The sequence below is a fragment of the Elgaria multicarinata genome, chromosome 18 (genome assembly GCF_023053635.1).
Source record: "Elgaria multicarinata webbii isolate HBS135686 ecotype San Diego chromosome 18, rElgMul1.1.pri, whole genome shotgun sequence".
NCBI lineage: Eukaryota > Metazoa > Chordata > Lepidosauria > Squamata > Anguidae > Elgaria > Elgaria multicarinata.
The window spans coordinates 22,190,006-22,211,526 of record NC_086188.1 but is presented as its reverse complement, the minus strand read 5'-3'; the positions used below and the strand labels follow the sequence as shown (position 1 = coordinate 22,211,526).

Below are 21,521 nucleotides of genomic sequence, written 5' to 3'. Positions count from 1 at the left end.
GTATCACAACCAAGCTCATGAGTCTTTCACATGCACCCCAGCAGTTTCCTTTTCCAGCAACCAAATTTAAGGGTGTGGGGAGACACTTTTTGGTTGCTGCTATTGGTAGGCAATTGGGAGTCAGAATCCTTGCCGATCTACCGCAAATCACCTGGAGAGCTACCAGCAGAACCTGATCTACCTTCTGCCCATCCCTGTCTAACTGTCCTGTCTTCCTCCAAGAGTCCTGGGGATTGTTACTTAATGAAAGTGCAGAGAGTTCTCTGTTGCAGAAGCACAGTGTCGCCTGGCTGGCTGGGGGTGGGGGAGGCGCCGCTACCCCTGCAGAGTATCGGGGCTGTCCCCCAAAGGCTGCCTTTCTCTTTGGGCCCAGGTCTTCCAGGCCAAGGTACCTTCTCTTTTCATGCACCTTTTAAAAATGCAACAAAAAGGCTACCCTACGGGAGGGAATTCTGACAGGAATCAATACAGAAAAATGCAGCCTGCGTACATGTTTCTGACAATGCCCTGGTTGCCTTCCCAGCAGGTCTCATGATCGATACCTTGGAAACCTCCCTACCCGCCCCCCCCCCACACACACTCGCTGTGGTGGCGGATGAGTAGGTCCTCAAAAAAGCCAAGAGAAATGTCACAAAACTGCCCAAGAGACTTGGAAAAGGAGTGGAATGTCTCTCCTTGTCTTTAGCAGTGGCGGTTTCAGAAAAAGCAGAACTGAAGCTGAGTGCGGAGGCCACCTTGCAGCCCCTCTACACCAACCCCCAACAAGGGTGGGGTGCAGGGTGAGAAGACCCTACCAACCAGATGGTTTGGATTCCAGGTTGTGTAAACGGCCCTTCTTTCATGGTCATGAGATCAATTTGAAAGATACATACAATCAATTTATTTAAAATATATATTTAAAATCTGCAGAACAAATTTGCATATACAAAGGAAGTTTATAATGTGTGCATGACCCTTTGGCACAGTGCAGCTCATTCTTTGGCATCAACAGGATTCCCCCCCCCCCCCAAGTGCACACAGCTGATCCGATGTTTGCTCAAGAGCTACCCTGCACAGCTGTGACACTGGAGGGCTTCACAGCCTCTGCAAAGCTGTGCTCACCCTCACCTGCCGGCATCTCTACTCAAAAACATCACATTACTGTCAAGGCACACAGGAATACAGGGAAGAGTCCCCCAATGCAGCAGGGCCAGGGCAACGCAAACAGCCCTCGCTGGGAAAGCATGGAGGGTGGGCAAGCCCAATGCAGGCCCAGCAGCACGAAGGTAAGTGTGAAGGGCAGGAGGGGCCCCAGGCGGGGCGGATGGACTGGCCACCGCATAGCTTGCCTGGGTGCAAAGGGGAGTGCAGCCTTTTCTCCACTTATTCAAGGCCTCCGCTTTGCAAAGACAAGCAGCACAATCACAGCCCAGAAGTTCTGACTCAAAGTCAAGCATCCACCTGCTAGGAAGGGAAGCCTTGGCTCGACAACACAGCCCTGTGCTCAAGGACTGGGCCCCAAGAGGCAGAGGCGGCCACTCTGGTCTTCATCGGTGCATCGGAGGCAGCAGGAGGGGAGACCGCTCCGCCCACGGCGCACCCAGGCTCACCCTTCAGGTTTCTGTTGTGCTTTCAAAAACGTGGAAAACCTTTGGCCAGCAAACAATGTCTTGGGTGTGTCCAGCACAGGCAACGACAGCTCTGGCCCTGAAGGGCTCCCACCTCGACTCCTGCGGTCGGCCACCCCAGCCACCCCACCCCACCCACATCACTCTGCTCTTTTGAGCTCGCTGCAAAGGGCCGTTGGCCTTTCTACCCATGAACTGATAAGAAGAGATCTGTGGTCTGGAAGTGGTCTTTCACCACAAAAGCTGCAGACAGACTGCTCCTCTGGGGGTGGGGTGGGGGTGGGGTGGGGGAAAGAGCTATCACATTCTCCAGGGAAACGAAGGTCTCACTGGCCAGGGCCTCAGCTGCTGCCTCCTCCATGGAACAAAAGCGCCTTTGGGGCCCTTATCAAGACACACACTCAGCCCCGAAGACCCCCCACCCCCACCCACCCCTTCACAGTGTGGCATGCCCTGGCTCAGGGTTAGCTTTCTCATTGGACGTTCTAGTCCTCCATGAGCAAAATCCCCCCACAGGCTCACAATCTAATCTTTCTCCTGAATGTTGCAGCAGAAGCCACGTGCCCATTATCTCAACACACAGCCTTGATAGATGCTCTGGCCTGAAGCTTGCAAGAAAAAGAATTCAGCTCTGCTCCCTCTCACTCTCAGATTCTGACAGAGAGTAGCAGAAGGCTGGCTAGCACACAGGCACCTTGGCAGCTCAGAGCTGCTCTTGGTATCTCATATATCTCTATCTCAAGACCAGCTCCAGCACATGGCGGAGGAGGAAGGGATCCAGCCATGATTATTTCGTTGGGCGGCGTTGGGAGGTGGTGGTGGCAGAATCCAGAAGTGGCTTGCAGCGTCACAAAGCTGCACGGGCAGCAGCGGCAGACTCCTCTCCATGGGCAGTTGCAGCGGAGGGCAGCAGGCTGGCTGATCCCCCATGGCTAGACTCATATGACCGACCGACTGGTGGCCTGGGGCTAATAGCCGGAGGCCTCGCCTTGCTTCCTTGCGTCAGAGTAGGGGAAGATGCAGTGGCTGTCCTTGGAGATGCCTTGCACAACATTCAGGCTGAAGTTTGCAGTGTGGATCGTGTGTCCCTTTTCCCGTAACGCCTCCAAAATGTCCTGCAAGTAAGGAACAGGTGGCAAGAACAGCCTGAGTCTACCTGAGGCTTGATGCACAGCTATTTGGGGACAACAAAATCACCACGGTGGTCTGACCACGGGGCAAGACAGGCAACTGGAGACGTCACTGCTGGCAGAGCACTGTGGGCGAGGCCCATGACTCCACTGCCACGGGAATCAACAGGAGCACCAAGGCCCACCGGTGTTGCACACAGGGGCCATTTGAGGACTTGAGAAGAAGGCCAGAAGGCCACAGAGGCGCACTTAACGTGGCCCTCGTGGTCTGGGGCCTGCAAGCTGGCACATTGGCGGAGGACAGACGAAGGCCCACAGTGCTGCTGCTTCCCTCCAGAGGATGGGGGCCTCCGTGCTGCTGCTCCACCTAAGCCCTGCCAACGGGTCGCATGTCTCACCTGACGGAAGCCTGGCTCAACTTCAATGGAGCTGTTCCTGGTGGCAAAGAGAACCGGAGCCTTGATAGCACCATCCAGATCATACCCAAACCACAGCATGTTGGCGATTGCCTGCAACAGAATGAACTTGGCCTTCAGATCCGTCCACGGAGGAGAGGCTTAGCCAGAGGTGTTTGTCCTGAAAGCCAAGCCTCATGCGACCCCAACGTTTGGCGGCAGCAGGTGTGGGGGAGAAGCAGGAAGGGGCAGCCGACATTCTCCCCAGACCCCGCTCATGAGCTCCCCGGGGACAGCGAACAGTATTAAAAATAAAGATATGAACATATTATACATAAAACAGCACAAAAACATAAAAACTTCACAAACAGCAGAATACACAAAAGCAGCACCAGAGAGAGAAAGCAAGAAGCCAGATTTAAATGATATGGAGGCTGACAGTGGACGGGGCTGCAGCCAGCTGGGCGAACCTCCCCAGGGGAGGGGAGAGCGTTCCGAAGGAGAGGGAACGAGGGAGGAGGAGGAGGAGGGGGGCCTCCCTGAGAGCACCAGCCAGCCAGCCAGCCAGCCCAGAAGTAGTTTCTCATCAGCTGGAAACAGCCTCTACCATCTGCTCCACACTATGAGGGGAAGCTCGGTGAAGATGCTCTTTGCAGCTCGGACTCACTGGCAGAGCCGGGTTCTGTACCTCGCAGCCTCTCCAGGGAGTGCTGGAAGAACTTCTGCCTCAGACCCCAGGGACCACCGCTAGCCAGGCCCTGTCGGCAAGACAAAGCTTGGTGGACCGCGGGGGTCAGGTGGACCGTGGGGGCCACCCCCTATCCCAGCCCATTAATGAGTGAACAGCGGGAAGAGGGGCCTGTGCAAGTAGCTCTGTGCTGCCTCCCGCTCCCGCTCCACATATGGGTCAGGGAAAGGCCTGTAGGGAAGCCTGCTAGTGCCCAGACACAGCTAGCCAGACACAGCTAGCCTGCTGTGTGTCGCTACTTAGGCAGGACTATGTAGCATTTCTAGGGCTGCATTCGGGGGAATTTTTTAAAGTGCTCATTTCATATGGAGCTGTGTTGTTAGCTACCATCTTACTGTAAAGGTAGGCCACAGATTTGTAAATGGAACACCGTTTGGTACCTCGAAGGCCTTCAGTGGTTCATGCCAAAGCTGCTTACTCACCAGGGCTACAGCAGGGATAATTTGGGTCCCGCCTGAGCCTCCAATCACCAGCTTGGACTGCCCATCATGGGAAATGAGAATGGATGGCACCATCGAAGAGGGCGGCATCTCTCCTGGATGGTATAAATGGAACGTATAAAAAAGGATGTCTTAAATTGCATTAACAACCAATAGCAAGAGCAGCATTAAAATCCTGTCATGCAAATCACATAGAATTGCTTAAATAATACAGTTATGAATGTACATACAAATAACATAGTCTGAAAATAAATAATCACCTAAGTACCATAAATAAGACACCTCGCACTTGAATCACAAATAACAACCATCACACAGTACGCAGTCATCTTAATTGCCACAAATTCATCTACCATTTCATGGATTGTGACTTTTTAATGTTTGAAATAAACACTGGTTATGTTACTTCTCTTCTGCTGTTCTGCCAATTTTCACTATAATTCAAAGTCGGGGTGGGGAAGAGAGGCTATTTTCTATAATAACGTACTATAAAGTTTTATTTTCAATATCAAAAAATGTCAAGTATAATTAAACAAAGATAATTAATTGCAAGCTGGAGCAAAATGAGATATGAGCATACAAAAAGTCTCTGTACATCTTTACAAAGACAGGAGCAAGCCAAAGTCCAATGACGTGCCAGTATTTATTATTTATTTATTTATTTATGTATTACATTTCTATACCGCCCAATAGCCGGAGCTCTCTGGGCGGTTCACAAACATATGGCCTGTAAACAAATCATGAAGGGATTAAGAGCGTCATCAGATGAGTGTTTTATCGCACGCTCGCTACTGCTCACTTACAGATGTTTGCGTGTCCTTTAGACAACATCCTCCATCTCACGCTCCTTCCACTCGTTTTTCAGTTGCAAAATCACCCCTTTTTAATCCGTCTTTTTTTTCTTTTTCTTTTAAAGGGAATGTGCCACCATTTCCTACTGTGTGCAGGAAAAGTGGCACAATATAAATGGCCCCTGAATGAGCCAAGTGTTTGTTGCTGCTTCCTTTTTCTCTCCCCATGTAAAGAGACCATTGCTATTGTGGGACAGCAGCAGGAGGCCATAGCAATGGTAGGGAAATGCAAAAATCCACCTGACTGATGATGCTCTAAGAGACACCTACAGTTAAAAGTAACCCAGACAAAGTTTAGGGAGTTGTGGCCATTCTGGACGTGACTCAGGGTCTTATCAATGGCACAAGGTTCATTGTGCTTGCCACGTACAACAACCGTCTGCATCAGGAAGCCCTCACTGGACAGGACGGGGCAAGCACATCTTCCTGCCAAGGATCAGCCTTGCCCCCTTCCAGCTCATCTCTGCCCTTCCAATTCAGGCAAACACCCAGCCTCAAACATGCCTGACTTGGAGCTGAGCAGAAGCAGGGAAGAGCAGTTGGCCCAGCTCAAGTAGAAGCTATAAAAGTAAGCCAGGGCTCTTCCAAACGTCGTACTGAAAGCGCTTCCATCCGCCCCCAGTGCACCCCGAAAACGATCGTGTAGCTTACCTGTAAAAGAGACGAGGAAGACGCGTCCTTGCCGCCGCCGCCGCCACCCACCTCCCTCCTCGCCCGCTGGGATTCTGCCGAGCTCTCCATCCCGGCGGGCGAGGAGGGAGGTGGGTGGCGGCGGCTCCGGCGGCGGCGGCAAGGACGCGTCTTCCTCGTCTCTTTTACAGGCAAGCTACACGATCGTTTTCGGGGTGCACTGGGAGCGGATGGAAGCACGTTCAGTACGACGTGTGGAAGAGCTCCCAGTTCCCAGGAAGCAAGCAAACAGGGAGCGAGCTAACAGGAAGAGCAAACAGGAGTTTGACAGGGGGAGTTCGGCAGGGGAGGTCAAGGGGGAGGCCTCTAAGAAAAAAAGAGGTGGGAAAAACAAAGATAAACATAAAGAGGAAAAAAACCCCACAAAACCACCACCAAACCCCCCCCCCCCACCCAAAGCTCTTACTTTCCCTTAAGACATACTCATATAGTTGTGGACCTTCAGAGAGGACAGGACAAAGCAAAGGCAATCCCACTATAATCAGAAAGCAAAAAACAAAGCAGAAATCGACAGTATGGATGGAAAGGAGTCCCTAGAGGTGTGCAATGTTCGTGTTTCTGCCTGAGCTCAACATGGCGTATACCTGCAACAAGTGCAAGCTGGTGGCACTTTTGGAAGAAAAAGTGAGAGGACTTGAGACGTAAATTTCGAGGCAACAATGGATGAAGGCCAATGCACCACAGTACAGAGAACAGCTCCAATAGTGTCCCAAAATAGTGTCTGCAACAACGTAGGAACAAAGCCAGACTATAAAACACATGGTCTTCGATGTCTATATACTAATGCCCAGAGCATGGGAAACAAACAGAATGAACTTGAACTCTTAATACATGAAGGCAAATACGACTTGATAGGTATAACTGAAACTTGGTGGGATGACTCCCATGACTGGAATATAGCAATTGAAGGATATAACTTGTTCAAAAAGAACAGAAGAAATAGAAAAGGAGGTGGAGTTGCACTATATGTTAAAAATACCTATCCCTGCACAGAAATACAGGCGGATCAGACTGGGAGCCCCATCGAGAGCATCTGGGTTTAAATAAATGGGGCAAGGAATAAAAAGAACATGATACTCGGAGCCTACTACCGACCACCCAATCAAGGAGAAGATGAGGACGAAACTTTTGAGAAACAAATTGTCAGTGTTTCAAGGAAGTGTGATGTAGTAGTGATGGGGGACTTCATCACTACAGTAATGGTCTCCTGATATCTGTTGGGAGACCATTACTGCCAAAAGCGGCCCTTCCAAGAAATTCCTGACATGTATGGGTGATAACTTTCTCCTACAGAAAGTGGAGGAAGGAACTAGAGGATCAGCAATCCTTGACTTGTTATTGACCAATAGGGATGACTTAGTGGATAAAGTGGCAGTTACAGGAACTCTGGGGAAAGGTGACCACGTCATACTTGAATTCTTGATTATGAAGGAGACAAAAGTCGATGCAGCCATACACGTACTCTGGATTTTAGGAAAGATGATTTTAATAAACTCAGAACTATAAGAAGTAAGGTCCTGTGGCAAGTGAGCCTAATGAGAAAAGGAGTGCAGGATAGGTGGGAGTATTTAAAAAAGGAAATTTTAAAGGCACAGTTACAAACAATTCCAACCAGGAGAAAAGATAGAAGACAACAGAGGAAACCAACGTGGCTCCACAAAAAGCTTAGAGATGACCTGAAAACAAAAAGGGATACATATAGGAAGTGGAAGGAAGGCCAGGCTACAAAAGAAGAGTACAGACAGGTGGCTCAGAAGTGCCGAAATGGCGTCAGGAAGGCTAAAGCTGTGAATGAGCTGAGATTATCAAGGGATGCTAAAAGCAATAAAAAGGCTTTCTTCAGATATGTGAGTAGTAAAAGACAGAGGAAAGAAATGGTGGTTCAACTGCTTAATGAGGATGGCAAATTGATAACAGACGACAAAGAAAAGGCTGAAGTGCTCAATTCCTACTTTGCCTCAGTCTTCTCCCAAAAGTGGGTCTATGACCCCCCTGGAAAAAGTGAAGCAGAAGTTGAGGGGGCATTGCAGTTTGAGATTGATAAACAAATGGTCAAAGAACACCTAATTTCCTTAAATGAGTTTAAATCTCCAGGGCTCAATGAACTGCATCCTAGAGTAATGAAGGAGCTAGCGGAAGAACTCTCAGAACCTTTGTCTATTATCTTTGCAAAATCATGGAAGACAGGTGAGGTGCCGGACGACTGGAGGAGGGCTAACGTTGTCCCTATCTTCAAAAAGGGCAAAAAGGAGGAACCTGGGAACTACAGACCAGTCAGTCTGACATCCATCCCTGGGAAAATTCTAGAGCAGATTATAAAGAAGTCAATCTGTAAACACCTTGAAATCAATGCAGTAATTACTAGAAGCCAACATGGATTTGTCAGGAAAAAATCCTGTCAGACTAATTTGATCTCATTTTTTGATAGGATAACCTCCCTTGTGGACTGTGGGAATGCTGTGGACGTCATATATCTTGACTTCAGCAAAGCTTTTGACATAGTACCACTTGACATTCTGATTAACAAACGAGCTAAAAGTGGGCTAGATGGAACAACTATTAGGTGGATTCACAGTTGGCTACAGAATCGGACTCAAAGAGTACTTATCAATGGAACCTTCTCAAACTGGGGAGAGGCAAGAGTGGGGTGCCGCAGGGCTCAGTCCTGGGCCCAGTGCTCTTCAACATTTTTATTAATGATTTGGACGAGGAGGTGCAGGGAATGCTGATCAAATTTGCAGATGACACAAAATTGGGTGGGATAGCTAATACCCTGGAAGACAGAAACAGACTTCAAAGTGATCTTGATAGGCTGGAGTGCTGGGCTGAAAACAACAGAATGAAATTTAATAGGGATAAATGCCAAGTTCTACATTTAGGAAATAGAAACCAAAGGCACAGTTACAAGATGGGGGATACTTGGCTCAGCAATACTACAAAAAAAGAAGTATCTTGGAATTGTTGTAGATCACAAGCTGAATATGAGCCAACAGTGCGATATGGCTGCAAGAAAGGCAAATGCTATATTGGGCTGCATTAATAGAAGTATAGCTTCCAAATCACGTGAGGTGCTGGTTCCTCTCTATTCGGCCCTGGTTAGGCCTCATCTAGAGTATTGTGTCCAGTTCTGGGCTCCACAATTCAAGAAGGATGCAGACAAGCTGGAGCGTGTTCAGAGGAGGGCAACCAGGGTGATTAGGAGTCAAACAAAGCCCTATGAAGAGAGACTGATAGAACTGGGCATGCTTAGCCTGGAGAAGAGAAGATTGAGGGGAGACATGAGAGCACTCTTCAAATACTTAAAAGGTTGTCACACAGATGAGGGCCAGGATCTCTTCTCGATCCTCCCAGAGTGCAGGACACGGAATAACGGCTCAAGTTAAAGGAAGCCAGATTCCGGCTGGACATCAGGAAAAACTTCCTGACTGTTAGAGCAGTACGACAATGGAATCAGTTACCTAGGGAGGTTGTGGGCTCTCCCACACTGGAGGCCTTCAAGAGGCAGCTGGACAACCATCTGTCAGGGATGCTTTAGGGTGGATTCCTGCATTGAGCAGGGGGTTGGACTAGATGGCCTTGTAGGACCCTTCCAACTCTGCTATTCTATGATTCTATGCCATTTTACAGACATTCAGGCAACGTCGTCCTTCCGTTTGGGATCTTCCCATGTTTTCCTGCTGCTTCTTCCATCTTTTTTTCTCACTATTTTTTGTTAAGGACAAAAAGATGGAACAAGTGTGCAACACTTTTGGATTGGTAGCACTAGGAGCCCCCTTGGTTTAAGAAGACCCTTGGAGGTGCATGAGAGCTTTGATTCACTCCCAACTGTTCTTCTTCAGGAAGCTTTTTACCATTGGCCAATCTTTCTTTTTAAAAAATGTTTCGAGCCCTTCTTGGTGGAGAATAAGCCTTCAAGCGAATGAGTCAAGAGAAACTTCCCCGTGATCTGGATGCCCTCCTGCCTGAGCATCCCAGAATCATAACCACGTTTGAGCCTGTGCTTGGTGGAGGTGCTCACCTTCAGTGATCGATCTGCTTGACTGTTTCATACAAAAATCAGCTAGTTCATTGTTTAAGAGGATTCCAGTTTGCTGCGAATACACCATGGAGCCAAACCTAAGTGGTGGGAAAACACAGTTGTGAGGGGATTGGAAGGTAGATTATTGTAATGAGATTTGGGGTTGCGTAAAATGGCCCTCAGCATTCCTGGGTGACTCTAGCATCCCTGTGAGTGGAACGATCAGGGTGGACTGCCCTGAGGCAAGACCTCTTCTGTCCAGAGAAGCCTATAATATTCAGATGATATGCCCCAATGGCCTGGCTCCCGTGACAGGACAGCCCAGCATGGCTACATTTACCTGCAAGGGCTGTGGGGGCTCAGCTTGCTGTGGCTTGCTGTGTCATGCGAACCCAGGCGGCAGGGGCTGTTTGAGGTTAGGCAACCTTCAAATAATCCAAGGCTTGTCATGCAAACCAGGTCAACAGGAGTAAAGATGGCCCAAGAAGGAAGAGGTGCAAAAGAGAGGGGGAAAGAGCACTACTGAATTGATGGAAAAACGAGAACAGAGCTCTGGTGCGATGGAACAGTCTTTTTCTTTAAGCTTTAAGATGCCTTTTTTAATGGTGTGCTGCACTGGTTTTAAATGTTTGAATTAGTTGTATGTATTTTATGGTGTTTTTATTTGTGTTGTACCCCGCCTCGATCCAGAGGGAGAAGCAGGTAACAAATAATTATATTATTATTATTATTATTATTATTATTATTATTATTATTATTATTATTATTAGTGATTTCTTCGATCTGCTCTGTGTGTTTCGGAAACACATCCTTCATCAGGAGCTGAGGAAAAGCGCAGTTTACTGTGATTTTGCAAACATTAGCAGAATCACAGTAAACTGCACTTTTCCTCAGCTCCTGATGAAGGATGTGTTTCCGAAACACATAGAGCAGATTGAAGAAATCACTAAAGATTAAAGAAAAAAGACTGTTCCATAGCACCAGAGCTCGGCTCTCGTTTTTTCATCCAAAAGGAACAGGGCCAACTGATGCCCTCCAGATGTTTTGGACTACAACTCCCAGCATTCCTGACCATTGGTCCTGCTGGCTAGGGCTGATGGGAGTTGAAGGGCAAAACGTCTGGAGGGTTGGCACAGGTGATGGGTAGGCCCTGATTTCCCCCGCTAGACCAAAGAGAGGTAGGTGCATCCGGAAACAGAAAAGACCAGCTGGCAGATCTTAAGGGGAGTTGGGAAGAGGCACCCAGACAGAGAGAGACACACAGAGAGAGATGAGTTGCAAGAGTTATATAGTGCTGGTGGTTCCTCTGGATATATACATACATATAGCTATTATTATTATTATTATTATTATTATTATTATTATTATTATTATTATTTTCTTTATCTCATGATATCTAACAAAATGCCAGTCAGGCTCTAATAACTGCATTCCAGCGAAACCAAACCAGAGGTAAACCACTTGCGCCTGTGGCATCCTCACCACTGAAGTAAAGGGAAGCAGAGCAGTCAGCCTTAGGATGCTGCCTACCTTCCTGGCGATAGGAGAAAGAGGGATGTGGCAGGAAAGGGGCTCCTTTCAGCAGGTTTCAGCCTCTCTGGGCATCTGTTGGATACTTATTTCTCTTTTAAAAGATGGGGCTCCCTCCCTGTACCATGTGGTTTGGCCTGCAGACCCCGAATCGCCTGCCTTCAGAGGAGCTACTCCCAGAATGGACCGAGGCCTGCCCTGAGCAGGGATGCAGCAAGGGATGCAACGGACAGCCTCCTCTGGGAGCAGATGGCTTCCCTGCATCTTTGCATGGAGGAAGGGATCAGAAGGAGGGAACAGCGGGGCTGGCACAGAGCCCTTGGGAAGGGAAGAGTGCCTGGGCACCAGGCCTAGAGAGGGGAGGAGGAGGGCCTGGGCTCAGCTTCTCACCACCTGGCAATTCTTGGGCTCTGACTCCCACATGTGTGCACATCCAGGCGCATGATCACAAGGATGCACACGCACACGCTTTCCACCTTTTGTTTCAAATGAGGTGGTGCATAAACATTGCTCATGAGTACGTGAGTAAATGACTAAATCATACCCTGCCCACACTCCTACTGATGGCCTTCTTCCTCGCTGCAGCCCTTCTCCGCTCACCCCCGAGTCTGCCTGGAGTTCCTGGCTCCTTTGCTGACAAAGTGCTCAGTCCAGACCCCCACCACCAACCACCACCCTGGGAGCAGAGAAGGAGCCTGCAGATGCTGGGCAGCCAGAGACGGGCTTCAGCCAGGCAGAAAGCACCAGGAGGGCCCTGCTGCTGCAGAGACCTCCTCCTTCCCCTCCCCTCCCCTCCCCACAGGGTGCCCTCCCCTTCAGGGCAATGACCTCATCCAACCTCTGTTGTAGCCATCCCTTTGGGGCAGCCAAGGATGGAGGCTGATCTCCCCTCTCTCTCTCTCTCTCTCTCATCAGGGCTGAACTTAGGTTTTTTTTTTGCTTATATCCTACGCCCATGTTTCACAGATGGTGGCTTTCGTTCCATCACTTGTTCAGTGGTGGAAGTGGTCTTTTAAAGGGATACACAAGAATATTGCTTCATTCATGTCAATATACACTTGTGCAAGTGTGCATTTGCACAAATCCCTCCCCAAAGTAAAAACATCAGTCCACAAGATGGGAAAAGGCCCATCTGCTGTGGAATCTGAATTCATCTGAATCCAACATGCTGAGCTGAGCTACACCTTACATTAAACACTGAGCACGTAGCTAATCCTAGCTGTTTCTTTTTATTTAATGTAAGCTTGTGGGGCCCAGATCCAGATTGGGACCACTGTGTGTGTGTGTGTGTGTGTGTGTGTGTAAACCTTCCCCCACTAAATTCACCTCCTCCCATGCAAACCTCCATTAACCCCTCTGTGACTTACGGGTGGTTGATGGTGCTTGTGGCCGACACAGCGCTCCCGTCCTCAGCCAGGACAGAAACATGAGAGGTGCCAAAATGCCCCATCCCTGGCTGGGTGAGGTTGTAATATTTCGCTGGATGGTCCCCTCGGTCATCGATGAACTGCCTGACTTGGGCAGCAAAGGTATCCGACATCAGCTCAGTCATCACATCCTAAAAACACAGCACATGTCAGTATGGCCAGCGCCCCTCCCTCGGCTGTGAGCGGGTGTAGATGGATGCCTGGGGGACATGTGTCCCTGACCACCACCATCACCCCTGCGCCTGGGATAGGCTCTTAGCCTGGGGGGAGGCACATTCCATGGGGCCCTCATGGCCGAGGGCACCATCTCCCCCTGCTCCCAACAATCTGGGCCCACAAGACATGCCCGTACTCATGCACCTCTAGCACCTGCCTGCCCATTCAGCTATAAAGTGAACGCAGGGGGGCTGGATACTAAGCTGAGGGGAGGGGTTCCTACCCATCTCTCCTCCAGCTCTGCTGCTTTAAACTTTAGACATTCTGATAACGAGTGGGGTAATGCAGGGTTCAGTCCTGGGCCCAGTGCTCTTCAACGTTTTTATTAATGATTTAGACGAGGAGGTGCAGGGAACGCTTATCAAATTTGCAGATGACACAAAGTTGGGTGGGATAGCTAATACCCCAGAAGACAGAAGCAAATTTCAAAGTGATCTTGATAGGCTGGAGTGCTGGCTGAAAACAACAGAATGAAATTTAATAGGGATAAATGCCAAGTTCTACACCTAGGAAAAAGAAACCAAATGCACAGTTACAAGATAGGGATACTTGGCTCAGCAATATTACAAACGAGAAGGATCTTGGAATATTCACAAGCTGAATATGAGCCAACAGTGTGATGTGGCTGCAAAAAATGCAAATGCAATTTTGGGATGCATTAATAGAAATATAGCTTCCAAATCGTGCAAGGTACTGGTTCCCCTCTATTTGGCACTGGTTAGGGCTCGTCTTGAGTATTGCATCCAGTTCTGGGCAACACACTTCAAGAAGGATGCAGAGAAGCTGGAGCGTGTTCAGAGGAGGACAACAAAGATGATCGGATGTCTGGAAACAAAGCCCTATGAGGAGAGACTGAAAGAACTGGGCATGTTTAGCTTGGAGAAGAGAAGACTGAGGGGAGACATGAGAGCACTCTTCAAATACTTGAAAGGTTGTCACACAGAGGAGGGCCAGGATCAATTTTCAATCATCCCAGAGTACAGGACACGGAATAATAGGCTCAAGTGACAGGAAGTCAGATTCCAGCTGGACATCAGGAAAAACTTCCTGACTGTTAGAGCAGTACGACAATGGAACCAGTGACCTAAGGAGGTTATGGTCTCTCCCACACTAGAGGCCTTCAAGAGGCAGCTGGACAGCCATCTGTCAGGGATACTTTAAGGTGGATTCCTGCAATGAGCAGGGGGTTGGACTCGATGGCCAACCCTTCCTGCTCTATGATCCCATGATCCTATGATCTGAAGCAGGTGAGGTAGAAGAAGTGCTGATTTACTGTTTGGGAACAGTAAATAAAATGAAATGAAACTCAATCCTGGCAAGGTATTTAAATATTTAAAATTAAAACCATAAATGATTGTACGTTATCATAAGGATAAAGAGCAAATATTAAAACAAAATATGAACTTGTTATGCATTAAGAATAGAAAACAGTGTCTCCGGTTTGATGGAGTGCACGGATAGGCTGTAAGACTTTCTTGAAATGTAAGATGTGTGTACTAATGTAATGCTTTGCGCACCCATTTAATAACGGCGTGTGTGAATAGTCGCACATCACACAGAGACAGATGCAGGCAGATAGTCACGGACTTACAAATTAAAAAAAGACTTAGATGAAATCAAATGCTACGAGGGCCAGAAGGAGGAATGGCGCGAAGTGAGGGGGCTTCACCTCACCACTCAGAGCAACTAGGCTCAAGACAAAACCACAAGGCAAGAGAACGGGATGCAGGGGGCACTGACATTTCATTTAGGATGGGCCAAGGAAGTGGAGGGGCCGTGCGAGGCTCCACCCGCCCTTGCAAACGGCTCATATATGCACAAAAAGAAAAAAACTGGCCGTATAAAGACCCCATTGAAATCCCAGAGATTTCATGTATTTTATGGTGTCTGCATTTGTGTCGTACCCCGCCTTGATCCAGAGGGAGAGGCGGGTAACAAATAAATAAATTTATTTTTATTATTAATATCCAGAAGAAGCGGTAAATCGCGGGACAAAATGCCCCTTCTGAAGACTCCCATAATCTAAGTTGCCAAGGGAGACATTCTAGGCCTGCTTGGAGAAAACAAATTGTTTTGAGTTTATCATTAATGGGATTTTCAGGCTTCAGAACAGCTGGAAGAGTGCTGAAAGAGTGAGGCGCCTTCGCTATACCACCATTCCCATCGCTGAGGAATTATGAGAAAGGCAGAGGGTCTTCTCTCCCGCCCCCCACTAGTTGCCCCACAAACCTGTGCCAAACTGCAAGACTCCTTTTCTTTGGGGGAACCTAGCAAAGCTCCAAACCTCTTTTGGAACTCTGGAGAGACTTCTTTATTCAGGCTTGCTTTGTCTTGGCACTGAAGAATTAGTCTTATACTTATTTGGTTCCTTTTAAGATGCATGGATGGTTTCAAAATGATTGCCCTGAACCTTCTGGTGGGGCTACAAAACTTATGGGAATAAGTTCACAAAGCTACTGAAACAGTTGCAGAGCCCAAGAGCCCCCCATCCTCTACCCACAGGTCACCCACCTCTTTAATTTCAGAAAAATTCGGGTCATCCACTTTTGCTCTCTGGCCATTAGCAAACTTCAGGGCTTCTGCAATATAGTGGTAAGCCTCAGCTGTTCTGCTAGGGTTGTTCATGGAATCTTTGGTGAAGTTGAACCCTGAAAGACAGGAAGAGTTGGGGGTCAGCACCCAGGTTACTCCCTAAGTAACTGGTTCCATAGTCATACTGCTCTACAGTCAGGAAGTTTGATGTTTGAACCTGATGTCCAGCTGGAATCTGGCTTCCTGTCACTTGAGCCCATTATCCCATGTCCTGCACTCTGGGGTGATCGTGAAGAGATCCTGGCCCTCCTCTGTGCGACAACCTTTTAAGTATTTGAAGAGTGCTATCCTGTCTCCCCTCAGTCTTCTCTTCTCAAGTTAGGAACCAGGGAGGGGTTTTGGAGAATCTATATTGCTGTGGGGGAGGTGACCCCCCACACCTCTATCCAGGCAGTCTCATTGTCTGTGAGGACATCCAGATGAGGAGAGTATTCCAGCCAGCTGGACACACCACCCCAACCAGGCCCCCATCTTCATGAACACGGGAGGTATGGGTGAAGGTGGTCCTTCAAGAAACTTGGTCAAAACCAGCACTTTGAATTGGGCTCAGAAATGCATCGCTAACCAGTGGAGCTGGCACAGCAAGACCAAATTGCCCTGCCCCCGCCATACTCAGGCAGCCGCATTCTGCACCAGCTCAAGTTTCTGAATTGTCTTCAGAGCCAGTCCCATGTACAGTGCATTACAGTAGTCCAGTCTGGATGTCACTGAGGCAAGGTGTTGTGTTCATGCTTGTTCCCTCTGGCATTCACACATGCTGGCAAGCTGACACGAGACACTCACATCAGTGAAACTTCTTTTATTGAGGAAATCACACAGTAGACAGGCTTAATGGTTACACAGTCTCCAAAACACACTTAAAAGCTGAACGATGGTTAGAAAGCTCTAGGCTCCTTTTCTGATATGAGCCTTAAGACAAACACTCGGGGGAGGGGGGCGTTTAGGGTACGCCACCATCCGATGTGAGCTTCTCCAGACACCGCATACGCTGGTACACCAAGGGACATGGCCAATCGCCTAAAACAAAATCCCAGGGAAGGGTTGCTCTGAGCCACCAGAGCTGGGCAGAGAAGATCGGTCACACACTTGTCAATCTCAGCCTGATGCAACTGAGCTGACCCTGGTTACCATGACCACAGGGAAGGTTAAACCTCAGGCACAGGAGTCCCATCCTTCTGCTAAGGACTGGCAACTCCCTGCCACCTGAGTCTGGCCTCATACACACAATCCACAGCAAATGCAAGTCCAAATCTATGAAAAGCTTCACAGTACTTTTCATGGCACAGTTCTTATATATCCAAAGTCCAAATAGCAAAGTGTCCATGTGCAGAGTGCTTTCAAAGTCCCAAATCAGAGATAGAATCCAAAGCAGGAAGGAGGCCAGGCGCTGCGTTGAGAGTTGAAACCTAGCAAAGCTTTTTCAGCTTGGCATGAGCATTTAAGGCCTATTCAAAGCCACTTGACAGACAGGCCCTCTGACCTGTAAGCCATGCCCATGGGCCAAGAGGGCGGGATGGCACCACCTACTACAGTGATGCTACAATCTGAGTGACAGCTTCCAAGAGTGCCCCCCACCTTATCAAAACACTCTGAAGTTCCCTGAGAACCAGCAGCTTCAAGGCCGCAACAGGGAGCAAGCAAGCTAGATCCCATGGGAACTTCTTACAGAGATACGCTTGCAGAGACATCTGACATTCTCAAACCATTTCCTAATAAATCTACCTCCTAGGTACAAGGCCAGCCGCAGATAGGGCCAGCCAGATAGGGCCACAGCTGGCATACCAGCCTAAGCTGGTAGAATGCACTCCTGGACACTGCAGCCACTTCGGCTTCCCCAGTTAGCTCAGAGTCCAGGAGGATTAAGAACATAAGAACATAAGAAGGGCCCTGATGCTGGATCAGACCAAGGGTCCATCTAGTCCAGCACTCTGTTCACACAGTGGCCAACCAGCCATCGGCCAGGGATGAACAAGCAGGACATAGAATCATAGAATAGTAGAGTTGGAAGGGGCCTATAAGGCCATCAAGTCCAACCCCCTGCTCTATGCACCCTCCCACCCATGTTCTCCAGCAACTAATTCCCAGACTGCACTCTTGGTCTTTAGGGGAAGTGCAACCCTGAATTGAGCAGGGAGTTGGATTCAGTGGCTTTATTTATTTATTACATTTTTATACCACCCAATAGCCCTTGGGCCCTTCCAACTCTACGATTCTATGATCTAAGACATTGTAAACCTCCGTCCAAAGTAGTTGATTTTCCAACCCACAGTACCTCCGTCTTGACTGGACTAAGTTTTAGCTTGTTCACCCTCATCCATCCCAAAACAGCTTCTAGACACTGTTCCGCAGCCTCCTTGGGATAGAAACGAGAGGTAAAGCGGAGCACAGTATGCATACTGATGACACTTCAGCCCAACCCTCCTGAGGACCTCCCCAGTGGCTTCATGTAGATGTTAAAGAGCATAAAGGGCAAGATAGAACCTTGCAGCACCCCATAGACTATCAGCCATAGGTTGAGACTGCTCCTCCAGAAAGGACTGGAACTACTTTAAAACTGTGCTTCCCAAGCCCAATCCAGATAAATGGCAACCCCTGATTGGTCACCCTCCGCCAGGGGAGCGGGCTGGCTGGTGAACGGAATGGCCACTGGAATTCCCCATGCTGCCTTGCCACGGGGAGAAGAGTTTAGGGAAAATAAATTATTTTCTTCCCCCAAGCTGCCTCTACCTCCTCCCCCCTTACATCTTTTCTTGTCTCTTTTGGAAGGACAGGGAGGGGGCAGATGACTGCTGTAAACCCCACGCTTGCGCCTTGTGCAACCCTGCAGGAGCGAATGCACAGGGTTTGGGGGGAATGCGGTGCCATGAAGATAGCCCCATGGCCTCAGTCCAGGTAGAGGACATTGCGCAGGCAAGCAGGCAGGCAGGCAAGAGCATGCCTGCCTGCCTGCCTGCAGGAGTGGTCCAGGATAACAAGCTAGAGGTCAGACATGGCCAATCAGTCAGGTATGTTCGGCAATCCAGAAGCAGAATCATTAGGAAACGAGGTCAGGAAACGGCATCAATCACAAGCACGGTTCAGGATGCAAGACCAAAGGCAGGATGGGGCGTGTTGTTCTAACGCCTGCTGAATTTTCTGTGAAGGCTCTTAAGCGCAAAGCCTGCTGGGCCCCACCCAGAGCTCAGCTGCCATAAGCAAGCCTCCCTTTCCAGAGTCTTACTCCTGAGGAGTCCTTTTCTGGTGGTGAGCACTCCTTCCCACAGGAGCCCTACTAGCCTGTCTCTTGAGGCAACGACACTCCCGGGGGCCAGGGAGTCGCTGTCCTTCCCCCTGACAGGGATGGCCCTGCAACCATCTCCCTCGAGGACTCAGGCTCCTGTGGGTCTGGTGGCCATCCCGGGTCGCTCTTCTTCTGAGGAGGACTCCTCCAGATGGGGCAGGACAGCCAGCAGCTGGGTTCGCCCCACAAGCAGGGATGGCACAGGTCCCCGATAAATGATCAGGAATAACACATGCAACGACCCTGAAGCTTTTCACACAGGGAGAGGAAATGTTTGTGCTTTAGTCTTCATGCTCTTTGTAACTCCATTTTCTCTCTCACCTTTTTAACTCAGTGAAACAACATTCCAGTCTCTTCCTCACCTGATTCAACTCCCCTCATGTTTGACTTCAGGTGCTCCCAACACAGGCTGTTCAGGCACAGGTGCAGATGTGGGTCGATGTGGCCACGTGGCAACCATCAGGGGGTGCTCTCAGACACTGCTGCATCCCAAGACTTTCCTCTCACATTAAGGGAAGTGCAGACCCTGTGGGCAGCCCTTGCCATGGGTGTCTGTGTGAGCACGAGATGGCGCTTCCCATGTGGTGGCTGCATTTCTGCCTTCCCCCTCTTTCTGGGCCTTCATGCAACCTTCCAGCTCAGTTTCATAGACGAGATGCAAACATTTTTCATTCCTTGCCCTCTGAATCATGCTGTGCAACTCCTGGCAAATGCTAACCTTGCCACTGTTCATTTGCAAAAGCTACCTTAGCTTAGAGGCACCCCTTCAAAATTCCCCATGGACAGTAACTGAAGGAGAGGAAAAAGGCACAGAGGCCCTCGCTCCTGCGCCACACGGCAGAATCCGCCCAGCAAAGAAGCCAGCGGGTGTCCTTCCCCAAGCCACCCACAGGCTGCGAGCGCTGCCTGAAGGAGGGCCACAGAGCAAGCGGAGAGGCCTCCCCCACCACCGCAGGCTGGGTGCCAGGCCGCCACACTCACTTACCTTTGAGGACATTGAGAATAAAGAAGAGGATGGGCCCCGCTGCTGGCCGTGGGGCAGAGTACAGGGTGTACTGGGCCAGTGGCATCTTCACGGGACTCATAATTTCAATCCGGTAGTTTCGGAGGTCATCCAGCGTCAAGGTGCTTCCTAGAAAACAAGGCAAAACCTTCTGCAAAGGCCTCTCTCAGAGAAGAGTTTGCACCACACTGCAGCCCCTGCTCCCTTGGCTTGGCACCTTGACCCACAGCCGTGGGGAAGGACAGCCCCTTTGCAGCTCCTGCTGCCCCCTCCCTTTGGAGGAAACCACCTGGAGCCTGGGATTCGGACTCCATTTGCCAGGGGCCCTAAAAAGCCCCAGGAAATGCCCCCCCCCCCGTGTGCTGCTTTTTTTGTCAGCTGCTGTCAGCGGCTTTGGGAGCCCATCTGGGGGAAAGAACAGGACAGTTGCTTCAGGCCACAGGCCAAGTCCATGCAGTCAACGTTACCTGTTTTAGCTCGGCCTCTTGAGAGGTGGACTCCCCTTCAGCACTCCCATTTGGGTGAAAGTGGAAGCGCTCTCTCGCTTATGAAAGCGGCTGGGGGGCATCCAGGATTGTGATTAAGGAACCAGGTAGCTCTTATTAAATCTTAAGAGAAACGAACTCAGCACAAAGGGATACAATCGTATGTTTGCATTCCAGTTTCCCAGGCTGTGCTAAACTTAAAGCTCACACAGGTCATGTCGGCACTCAGTGAAGAGCGTGGACTGGAGCGGAGGCAGGGAGCCCGCAGCTCACAGGCCACGTGGGGCCGCAGGCCTCATGCCACAGGGCCCCCAGCGTCACCTCACATCCATGCTCTCCAGACCGCCCCTCAGGAATTGCTTCCCTAGTGTGTGCATGCGTGTGCGAGAGTGTGGCGCGGGGGGGGGGGGGAAAGAAAAGGTATAGGTGGCACAGAGAAAGGAAGCCATGCAGTCCTGCCACGTTGCAAACTCTGCCCGCTTTGGGCTCAGCTCCACCCACCATCTGCTGCGGCCCCCGGACGTCTTTTCCTGTGGATTCACAGCCTCCCCTTTGCCCCTGCCATGGGCACGTGCATTTCCTCGTCTTAGCAGCCTTGCAGCCGAAATCTTGCAAAAAGCTCATCTGACTTCTCTTAATAAGCATTACTTACAAAATCTGGAGGAATGAAAAAACACCTGGGGCCTGTCTTGATGACGGACATCACAAGACCCCAAAGCCCTGTGGTTTGGATCGTGCGGGTTTCTCCACATTCCAAGGAGCGAGCACAGGTTTACATCCATCCATTGGAGGAGGTGCTGCGGCTACCCCACTGCGGCCACCCATCCCTCCCTGGCTTCCCCACCTTACCTTGTTTGGCTTTCCCCGCCAAAGGAACGAAGAATTTACTTCTTCCGACCCCGGAGGAAGCACAGAGGCGTTCCACAGCCATTCGGGCCACCCCGCCCCTTTCCCCGGGCAGATGGCGACCAGTCAGGGGTCACCATCCACTCAGCCACGCCTCTGCAACAACTCTGGAGTGGCGATAGATAGCGGATGTGCTGTCCTTGCTTCGCTCCAGAAAAAAAGTTGGGTAAGTCCTCCAATTTTTTACTTCGGAGCTTTGGGGG

At 49.8% G+C, this 21,521-nt stretch overlaps 1 protein-coding gene across 1 annotated transcript in view; it reads right to left on the bottom strand.

Moving 5' to 3' along the window:
* Positions 1-856: 856 nt before the first annotated feature.
* Positions 857-21,521, bottom strand: part of GGT5 (gamma-glutamyltransferase 5) — a 63,962-nt gene continuing 43,297 nt past the window's right edge. Inside the window, exons 6-12 of the mRNA XM_063144374.1 lie at positions 19,910-20,056; positions 15,564-15,700; positions 12,777-12,967; positions 9,880-9,977; positions 4,303-4,415; positions 3,136-3,246; positions 857-2,722 (exon numbers count right to left, since the gene is read on the bottom strand). Of these exons, the coding sequence (XP_063000444.1) occupies positions 2,576-2,722; positions 3,136-3,246; positions 4,303-4,415; positions 9,880-9,977; positions 12,777-12,967; positions 15,564-15,700; positions 19,910-20,056 (944 nt within the window). The 3' untranslated portion in view covers positions 857-2,575. The remainder of the gene's footprint in view (positions 2,723-3,135; positions 3,247-4,302; positions 4,416-9,879; positions 9,978-12,776; positions 12,968-15,563; positions 15,701-19,909; positions 20,057-21,521) is intronic.